This window comes from Phyllobates terribilis, unplaced genomic scaffold (genome assembly GCF_046119375.1).
Source record: "Phyllobates terribilis strain yellow unplaced genomic scaffold, ASM4611937v1 Scaffold_2__4_contigs__length_985480577, whole genome shotgun sequence".
Taxonomy (NCBI): domain Eukaryota; kingdom Metazoa; phylum Chordata; class Amphibia; order Anura; family Dendrobatidae; genus Phyllobates; species Phyllobates terribilis.
In genome coordinates this window covers 368,206,625-368,217,937 of record NW_027362762.1, presented here as the reverse complement: position 1 = coordinate 368,217,937, position 11,313 = coordinate 368,206,625, and the positions used below count along the sequence as shown (strand labels likewise).

The window sequence follows — 11,313 nt, the reverse complement described above, 5'->3', positions numbered from 1 at the left end:
GCCAGCGGTAACGGCTCGCTAAGTCCTGCATTACCACTGAGATTTGCAAAGAATTGATGATGACACTGCTCTTGTAAATCATGTCACTCATGCCCACAAGGACGTGACAATATGACTAGTGGGATGACTGGTCTAGGGAAGACAATGCCCACCCATGACTAGTCAACCTCTAATTAGCATATCACCACCACAGTTATAAAATTGCATTTTGGCATCAACAGCAATCAATAAGATAATAATAAAAATAGCAATAGATTCATGGTGGACGTTTGGAGATCCTGGGGAAACTTTCAGATTCCCTTTAATGAGTGTAATACATAATTTCTCCTTTAGTGGCAGTGTAGGAAAATAAGACACTTATTAAGTTTTCTTTCTAATAACCTCTAATTGTTATGATCTCATCAAGGGGACAATCAGATGATCTTATAGTTAAAAGATATTTATAAAAATAAGCCATACTCGACAGCTTATAGCCCTTTTTGTCTGAATTGTTAAAGAGACATTTGACATAATTAAACTATTAATAGGTGCATACAGGTTATAGATTGCTGAGGAGAGTGATACCTGCATGCCTCATATCAGATTTCTTGTTGCTGAGAAATCATCTTTTATCACTTTATGTAAATCCCCTCTTCCAGGCTCTGGGGAGGACATTGCCTGGAAGATAACTCTGCCTCCAGAGCTTATTTTACAAGAAGGGGGAGTTACCAGTGTGATGTGTGATGGCCGCTCTCTGCTCTCCTGATCTCACTGCAGAGCTGTGTGTGATTATACCTGACACATCTGCAGGTTCCTCTCAGCTTCCATACCACAGGCACACATGATTTTAATATTGCTACAATACAGCAGAGCTCAGAGAGCTGCAGAAAATGTGTCTGCAAGAAGACAAATTTCAGTTCTCCTGTCCTGTGTTAGTTACATGTCTCACACTGGTAACTTTCCTTTTATTTAAAACAAGCTCTGGAGGCAGAGTTATCTTCCAGGCAGCGTCCTCCCCATAGTGTGGAAGAGGGGATTTACATAAAGTGATAAAAGATGATTTATCCACAACAAGGCATCCGATATGAGACATACAGATAGGACTTTTTTTAAGCAGTCCTTAACCTGTATTCCATATTAATAGTTTAGATAGCTTAAATGTGGTGAAAGATTCCCTTTAAATAAATAATAAATTTCTACAAATGTCTATTAAAGGAAAAAATACTATAATGTGGTCTCATTTATCAAAATTATTCATCCAATCCATTTGTTCATAGTACTATAAGAAATAAATGCTCAGTTTTCATTGAATATTGTTGCTAAAAGCGACTATGTTGAAAGGTGTGCAATGAGGACTCAACAGGGAATGGTGAGAGGAGGATGAGCCAGAGAGATGAGTGATAAGATGAGCATAACCATTTTACAATTATTTTTAACCTTTTGATGGCTATTAACTGTTCAGCACCCAACAGCCATTTTTCTGAAGCTAAACGAATTTTAAAAAAAATCCACATTTTGAAAAAAGTGAATTTCTGTAAAATCTGAGTAGAATTCAATTCCACTTGAATATATTCTCTCATCTCAGCTAGACGATTAGACATTCATCAAACTGCATGAACAATTTTCTTAAATCTGGTACTTAAACTGCATTTACACTGCAAGATTATTGTGAACAAGAAATGTTAAAAAGGAAAAGATCATGGCAGGCTATGTACACTGAATGATCTAGTATAGATTGCTCAGTGCACATCACTTATTTTGGTCTACATATGTAAACATGCATTTAAAAGACCGCCACTGGTCAGAAAATGGACTATTAGGCTATGTGCCCACGATGCAGAAATGCTCCGGATTTTTTCCTGAGTGTTTCTGCATCTCCCTGACAGAAAAAACACATGCGGATTGTACATGCGTTTTTCCTGCCAGGGACAAGCGGAAGTGAAGCGTTCTTCACATGCATTTCCGCATGCGGGTTGACAAGCGCTTTTCAAGCAAATTTAGCATCACTTGGAAAGTGCTTTACAACTTGGTCACACTATATAAATCCATGCAAATGGCATGGATTAATATAGTGTGACCCCAAAGAATGTCAAAAATAAAAAAATAAATCTATACTTACCTTCTGATGCCCCCCTGAGTCTTGCTTCGCTCCGTCCTGGCTGCCGGCAGATCGCGGTACACTGAAGGACCTGCCGTCACATGACTAAATGACATCAACGCAGGTTCTTCAGTCCACCGCGATCTGCCGGTAAGCGAAGACAAGGAGACCGGGGGCCATCAGAAGTATAATATTTATATTTTACTTTATTCTTTTTTTTTACAAGTTCTGTGGTACCAGGGTCCGGAGGAGAGTCTCCTGTCCTCCACACCCGGGTACCATCCGCACATGGAAACGCATGGAATGCGCATATACATATGCAGTGATGCGGATTCCATGCCTTCCAATGAAAGTCAATGGCGGCTAAAACGCCGCGATTCCGCAAAACAATTGGTAGTGCTGCATTTTTTTCCTTAATGATAATCCGCAGTGGAAATTTCCACAGTATGTGCACAGCACATGCAGATTATCATTAGGGAACATGGCAGGCCTTCTACCATGCGTTTTTTAAGCGTTTCTGCAGCGTTTTTGCCGCTGTGGAAACGCTTAAAAACGCATCATGGGCACACAGCCTTAGTCTAGTCTAAGCTTTCAATGTCTAAGAATTAACCAGCATTGATTAATATACACCATTATCATTGATAGTAGAACTACTTTAAGATAAAATTCCCAACTACAATTTACATTGAAATATAGGATGTTGCCATGATGGACAAAAGTTAGTGTGATAGATACATTGTAACAGTAGAAGCTGTTACTGTGTATGGTGGTAAACTAGTGGAACATTGAAAGAGGCTCATCTGTAGGAACTGATAATGGTAACAGCTTGAGGGGCAAACATGTCAGTTTAGTATAGGAGTGAAAATCTTCAGCAAAGTGTACTGACTGCTATAGTGGGAATACAGTTTTCATGTATTATGAATTTTATGTGGAGTAGATGATAAAGTGAGCATGAGATATAGGAAAGATTCATATTTTCATCTATCTTTAATCTATTTGTTTTGGAGTTTTAAAAATTGTATCAAAACAGTATTTCTGAAAGCCTCCTAATCCTGAAGACACTTTTAACACCATCTTCTCCATTGATGTTCTAACTAATTACAAAATGCATTAGTTTATGCTGTGCATGTAACTGTATATTCACAGTACAGTAAGTATGGTAGACAAAATTATAGTAAAGAAATGTTTGATAAGTGCCACAACTATACAGCTGAAGTCTTACAGTAGTTCTGACACAACTGACATTTTCAAGGAGTATCACACATACTGTGACGTATCCATCAAAGACTTGTGACATTTCCCAATATAGAAGGTTAGAAACAGAAGAAGTTTGTGACAGCAGTTATCTGCAGAATCTATCTATCTATCTATCTATCTATCTATCTATCTATCTATCTATCTATCTATCTATCCATCCATCCATCTATCTATCTTTCTACCCATCTATCTATCTATCTATCTATCTATCTATCCTTCTATCTATCTATCTATCTATCTATCTATCTATCCATGCCATATCTATCTCTCCACATAGCTATTATCTATCTATCTATCTATCTATCTATCTATCTATCTATCTGTCTATCTATCTCTCCACATAGCTATTATCTATCTATCTATCTATCTATCTCTCCACATAGCTATTATCTATCTATCTATCTATCTATCTATCTATCTATCTATCTATGCCATATCTATCTATCCACATGTCTATTATTTATCTATCTATCTATATATGTATCTATCTATCTATGCGATATCTATCTATCCACATATCTATTATCTATCTATTATCTATCTATGTAATCTATCTATCTGTATCTATCTACTCTATCCATCTATCTATCAATATATCTATCTACTCTATTTATCTATCTACTGTATATATCTATCTATCTTCTGTTTCTCTTATTTTATCTGTTCCTTATTTCTTATTGAATTTCTTGATTTTCTTTTCAATATAAGGAAACCAAACATTGACAACCGAATTAACATTATTTTGTAAAATATATTAATATTTTAAAATATAATATTAGAAAGGATAAAACTATATAAACTTGCTATACTTGACATCTACTTACCTCATGAGAATGAAATTGTTCTTTTACTCCTTCTACATTGTAAGATATTGGCCCTTGACATTGTAAAACATCTTCTGCAGAAAGAAGCCACGTAAGCACTTGTTCCAGTGATGACTGATAACTTTCTAGATCCGTTCTTGGTTCCATTACTAATTTGCTTAATGGTCTGTCATCCAAGCCTTCCATTCTCTGCGGGGACAATAATAATAAAAAATAAATATCATTTTTTTTCTTTACAATAACTGTATATTTATCACATTTATGATGCCAGAAACAAAAAAAACCTTTCTTAATGGAAGGTTTTGCTCGACTTTCTACACTATATAATGTTGAAAAGTGAAGAATTGTTTAGTAAAAATACTTTTTTTTGTCTGTGTTACATTATCTGATATTGCTTTTTCCTCCAGTGGATTTATGCGCATGATATGTTGGTAAAGGATTTGTATTGAGAGCCTGGAAACAGGCAAAATAAGTTGTGCTTGATAAACACGGATATACTTAAATCCATCTTTTATTTGATGCTTCTTCTAAACCTGTAATAACTGATAAATCTGGGATTCATCATTGTATGAGGCTTTTTAGTGTAAAGAAAAAACTAAAAGACTAAATGTTTGAGGAAGCTGCAGAGTGATACTCATGTGGAATATCTGTCTACCCTCTAGTCTCTTCCCCCTTTCCCTTTACAACTGATACTATTTAGTCAGGTCTATTTTGCTCACTGTGTGTTTATCTACTATTGGGATCCATTGTAAACACTATGAGGCCTTTTCATTAAAGAATCACTCCTATCAAAGATTTCATTCTCTTAATATATTACAAGCATCATATTATATATGGCACTGTATACTTACAATTGCTCATTTTGCCTTTCTACCCAGCTATTTCTTCTCTTTTCCATTAGGTCTATGACATCACGCGATTAAAAACTAACTTGCTGAATCCTTCTAAGCTCTATGTGGAAATAGGAAGTCTATTTTCCCTGTATGAAGTCATGAGTCACCACAAAAGTCCCCAGAAAGAGGAAGGAGGGAGCAGCTGGGTCAGGAGTCGAACAGGGGAATGATAAACGTGGGGAAAAGAAACTTGCTGCTTCTATATAGAGCAGAGAAAAAGAATAATTGTCTGGGTAGAAAGGCAAAATGAGCAATTGTATGTACACAGTGCTATATAATATGATGACTGCAATTTATTTAGAGGATAAAAACTATGATGGGAGGAGGAGGAGGAGTGCTTTTTTAAGGTCAATTTGATATTTTTATGGCTGTGTTTGTGATAATGAAGGACTCCCTGGAGTATGATGACCCAAATTCTTCTAGAGGCGAACATAATTTAATGAATTTGGCCCATTTTATCAGTGGTGTGCACCTTTGTACGCCTCACTGCTAATACTACTTTAGTCAGGTAATGGAGTAGAATTTCTGGTGTAAGAAATGTCAGTACTTTTGTAGAATTTGACTGAAGGGTATAGCCATATTTTCTTTCCCGCCCATTTTGACATAGTTTTTTCAAACTTGTTTTTGTGCAACTTCGTGATGTGCTAAAATACTTGTGACTCTTCAAAGTGTTTTACACCAGAAAAATGGAGAAAATACTTTGATAAATAGGCTCCTATATCTCATTTTACTTGTCATACATTCTTTTTAGAGTATGGTTTTAGATCTGACAGCTTTTCTTAGATCATTGTATTTGTGATTGCTGGGACAATTATTAGTTATATTTATATTTCTACTACATCTTCATAAGGAACTTTTGTTTTGTGATATTATAAATGTTTTTTTAGGAGCGAGGATATTTTGATATTTTTAGGAATGATGGTTATTAGGGGTTCTGTCCATCCTATATTGGAGGATAACATTTAGTATATCTTTGCCATCTATTAGTGTATCTTTTAATTGTGTTTTGAGTGTCATACTCTATTTCTTTTATGATATGTTTCCCAAAACATAAGGTTCTTTAGTATAATTTAATATTTTAGCTCGTACAACCATTTTAAGGTGTTGTCCAGTCTAAAAAGATAAGTCTGCAGTCACTCTGTGTGACTGCAGACTTATGAATCCCTCCTAGCCCAGGCACTGTGCACTGCGATGTTTTGCCAGTTTCTGAGCAAGGACCGGAAGGTACGTATGCGTTACCCATACTCCCAGCCAGAACCCGACTAGTGCAGCCATCCAGTGAGTGCGACCTCACTCTATACAAGTGTATGGAGTGATACTACGCCCAATAGTTGGGTTCTGGCCGGGAGTATGTATAATGCTTACATGACCACCACTCCCGGCGCAGACACCAGTGAATCCTCGCAGTGCACAGTGAATACACTGGGTGGATTTATAAGTCTGTAGTCACACAGAATGATTGCAGACTTATCATTTTAGACCAGAAAACCCAATTAAGTTCAAGAGACATTTACTTGTGTCCTTGAGAGTTAACAGATTATAAATGATCTGTTGTTAATGTGTTAGTACCAGGTAGAGCGTATATGCCTTGAATGGTTAGAGTTGCTTTGGTGGCAATAGAGAGACCTGTACGATAATAGACAGGTGGTTTTAATGTTACATCTGGTTGGTGTCTATTGATTGATATTCTGTTTTTCTCGTTATAACTTGTCTATCCTGAAAGTTCTGAAAACATTATATTTTATGTATCATCCTGCAGCTGATAATGATAAATATTCTATATCTATTTCTCTATGGATAAAAAAATGGATATCGCTATATAATTGCCAAAAACGTACAAACATTATATCCAGTGCACCATATATTTAGCAGGTGTGCAAGCAGATAACGAGGTGTAGAAATTACCAGGGAAACATGCTTTTTAAGCAACACTTGGTATTGTCAGTTTTTTGCAATTAAAAATTGAAATGTTCACAAAAAATGGAATTCCAATTTGGTTTGAAATGTTGTTTTTTTAAAGAAAAGACAAGAACATTTTTAATTAAGAACCCTAGGTCTCCTTTCAATGTACAGACCCTGGTTATGCTTTGCTTGACTTTTAATTAAGCCACATATCAGCTATCAAAGACTAATTCCCATTACAAAAGTTACGCTTCTCAGGGTAAAGCTAAGAGCTTATAAAAGAAATCAGATACACTTCACAGAGCATTTATAATTGTTGTGCTAGGAGATAGAGGTATTGTGTATTTACCATGTTTTCTTGTCTATTTGCAATATTATTACCCTTTTAACAATATGATGTGAGCTATGCAACAGTTAGGTTAAAGAGATAGGGCAACATGTTCTTCTAGTGAAATTTCCCCTGTTTAGTCACGTACAAAAGTGTCGCCTGCAGTTAATAGTTGCTGTACATTAAGACTTTATCTCAATCATAATGGGTAAAAATCATAGCGGTTAAACAAACAGCCAATATGTTTTGCCATTTCCAATGAAGATAAAATGTCTAAATTGAAAATGTTCTTCATATATATTTAACCCAACCAGAAAACATCTTTAATATCTAACATATGATGAGACCAATCGCCTAGTACAGCTACTCTTTTTTTATTAAGATATACAGTACAGACCAAAAGTTTGGACACACCTTCTCATTTAAAGATTTTTCTATATTTTCACGACTTTGAAAATTGTACATTGACACTGAAGGCATCAAAACTATGAATTAACACATGTGGAGTTATATACTTAACAAAAAAGTGTGAAACAACTGAAAATATGTCTTATATTCTAGGTTCTTCAAAGTAGCCACCTTTTGCTTTGATGACTGTTTTGCACACTCTTGGCATTCTCTTGATGAGCTTCAAGAGGTAGTCACCGGAAATGGTCTTCCAACAATCTTGAAGGAGTTCCTAGAGATGCTTAGCACTTGTTGGCCCTTTTGCCTTCACTCTGCGGTCCAGCTCACCCCAAACCATCTCGATTGGGTTCAAGTCTGGTGACTGTGGAGGCCAGGTTATCTGGCGTAGCACCTCATCACTCTCCTTCTTGGTCAAATAGCCCTTACACAGCCTGGAGGTATGTTTGGGGTCATTGTCCTGTTGAAAAATAAATGATGGTCCAACTAAACGCAAACCGGATGGAATAGCATGCCGCTGCAAGATGCTGTGGTAGCCATGCTGGTTCAGTATGCCTTCAATTTTGAATAAATCCCCAACGGTGTCACCAGCAAAGCACCCCCACACCATCACACCTCCTCCTTCATGCTTCACGGTGTGAACCAGTCATGTAGAGTCCATACATTCACCTTTTCTGCTTCGCACAAAGACACAGTGGTTGGAACCAAAGATCTCAAATTTGGACTCATCAGACCAAAGCACAGATTTCCACTGGTCTAATGTCCATTCCTTGTGTTCTTTAGCCCAAACAAGTCTCTTCTGCTTGTTGCCTGTCCTTAGCAGTGGCTTCCTAGCAGCTATTTTACCATGAAGGCCTGCTGCACAAAGTCTCCTCTTAACAGTTGTTGAAGAGATGTGTCTGCTGCTAGAATTCTGTGTGGCATTGACCTGGTCTCGTGGCATTGACCTGGTCTCTAATCTGAGCTGCTGTTAACCTGCTATTTCTGAGGCTGGTGACTCGGATAAACTTGTCCTCATAAGCAGTGGTGACTCTTGGTCTTCCTTTCCTGGGACTGTCCTCATGTGAGCCAGATTCTTTGTAGCACTTGATGGTTTTTGCAACTGCACTTGGGGACACTTTCAAAGTTTTCCCAATTTTTCGGACTGACTGACCTTCATTTCTTAAAGTAATGATGGCCATTCGTTTTTCTTTACTTAGCTGCTTTTTTCTTGCCATAATACTAATTCTAACAGTCTATTCAGTCGGACTATCAGCTGTGTATCCACCTGACTTCTGCACAACATAACTGATGGTCCCAACCCCATTTATAAGGCAAGAAATCCCACTTAATAAACCTGACAGGGCACAGCTGTAAAGTGAAAACCATTTCCGGTGACTACCTCTTGAAGTTCATCAAGAGAATGCCAAGAGTGTGCAAAGCAGTTATCAAAGCAAAAGGTGGCTACTTTGAAGAACCTAGAATAAAAGGCATAATTTCAGTTGTTTCACACTTTTTTGTTAAGTATATAATTCCACATGTGTTAATTCATAGTTTTGATGCCTTCAGTGTGAATGTACAATTTTCATAGTCATGAAAATACAGAAAAATCTTTAAATAAGAAGGTGTGTCCAAACTTTTGGTCTGTACTGTAGTTAAGAGTTGTCCGAATACAACGTGGGCCATGGAAAACTGATCACTGGTTCTCTTCACTGTGGTTTGAATAAGACAATAGATAATGAAAGAATGACACATTTTAACATTATAGAAATGCTGGAAGTGAAAATTTTCATCTACAATCAGATTTAATAACCAACTGCAATTCACAATATGCTTCTGTTTAACCATGCATCTTGTTTGCTAGAACGGGAAACCAGGAATGTCTGGAAATTAATAAAAAAGACAATTGGGTTTTCTTTGAATGATATGGCGTATAGCAGGTTTTTGTTATGTAATTTGAGAGAACTATGATGCAGGGACTGAGATCCTGATTCCAGTAGCTTGTCACTTAATACACTGCATGTTTAGTCTCAATATAATCAATGTTTTATCAGCAGGAGACTATCATTACAGGACAAGATGCCTTGTGCCTCTTGGTCCAACCAAGCCTCAACCACTGATTGGTAGCTTTCTATCAATATAAAATGTGTATAGAAAGCTGCTGATCAGTAACATAGGTGGGGTACACAGGGCTCAACATCTGCTGCACCCAGTAAACTAAGTGATACATTGCTGGAATAAGGGTCTCTGTCCCTACATCATGCTGCTGTCAGATTACTTAACAAAAACCTGCTAACTAATTTCCTTTCAGAGGGCACCATTATGGAAGTGCTTTGTTAAATTGAACGCAGCATGTTGCATATAATTACTTGCAACAACATTACTGGGCTTTGCAAAGCTTTGACAGCCAGTGAAGGTACAAGTGACAGTAAAGGTTCATTTATTTCTTAAAGCAGATCTGTCATCAGATTTCACAATACAAAGTGAATACTTTATTAAATAGATCTCTTAGGGTATGTGCACACGGTCAGGAGCCGCTGCGGGTTTAATGCTGTGTGTCTATGCAGCAGCAAACCCACAGTGGCCAGATGTTACAGCAAAGTGGATGGTATTTGTAGAAATCCCATGTCCACTATGCGTCTCTGTGCACCTGCGGATCACCTGCGGAAACTGACATGTGGCGCGTCTTTCAGACCCACAGCATGTCAATTTCTCTTTCGGGTCTGCATGTGCACTTTCCTCACAGACATAACCTCTATGAGGAAAGTCCGCATGTGACAAAAAAAAAGGGCGCCTCTCATTTGCATAATGAGGGCGGAAGCCGCATGGCTATTCCGCGGTGTCAGGCTGCAGGCGGCTCCTGACAGTGTGCACATACCCTTAGAACTGGTGAACTTTCATAAAGAACTATGCAGCCATTTTGACATGGATTTTCTAAATAATTACACCAGTCTCTTCAGGTGTAAAAGATCTATTTAGTAGTGTATGCAATTTATATTGTGAAATCTGATAACAAATCCGCTTTTAATTCTTATTGTAAAATGAAAGCTGAGATGTGAATGGTTTCTATGAGAAAAAGAGTTCTACTGTAAGACACAGTTTTGATCAATGAAGTGCAATAAAAAATTTTCTTGTACAAACCAGACAAGGAAAGCACTTTATTTTCCTCTTGGGACATACCTAGCATTAACTGGTCACTGTCCTTACAAACAATTTTTGCATAAATCAATATTTGGTCAGGAAAAAATAGGTGAGTTGTCATGCACTTGGTCTGTGAAAGGATCCTTTCGGTGACCAAATGCTGGATAACTCATCTGATTTTTTCTCTGACTTTGTGCTAATCCCTTTCCAACCAGGATTGTTGTCCTTGCACATCTCATTGATTTACATTTGCCTTCATATGAAAGGTGAGCTAAAAGGATTTTTTTTTCATTTTTTTTGTGAATAAATCAATATTGCAAGTAAATATGAGACACTTTACAACATATTTTATCAGAAAAGTCTTATTCTCACTCCACCTAGAAACCACTTCTTCCTCTTCCCAATTGCCTCTTGAATTTACCATTACGCCTTAGTCAAAACAAGTGTAAGTGCCAGGTATAAGTTTATATCTCCTATTATCCTGTTTGAGATGTGAGTGGATGAAGG

General features: G+C 37.2%; 1 protein-coding gene across 11 annotated transcripts in view; it reads right to left on the bottom strand.

The window, feature by feature from the left end:
• DMD (dystrophin) overlaps positions 1–11,313 on the bottom strand; it is a 3,940,859-nt gene that overhangs the window by 2,535,671 nt on the left and 1,393,875 nt on the right. For all 11 annotated transcript variants that reach the window (XM_073664716.1, XM_073664719.1, XM_073664714.1 and 8 more), the window contains one exon: positions 4,159–4,347. In XM_073664716.1, coding sequence (XP_073520817.1) covers positions 4,159–4,347 — 189 coding nt within the window. The remainder of the gene's footprint in view (positions 1–4,158; positions 4,348–11,313) is intronic.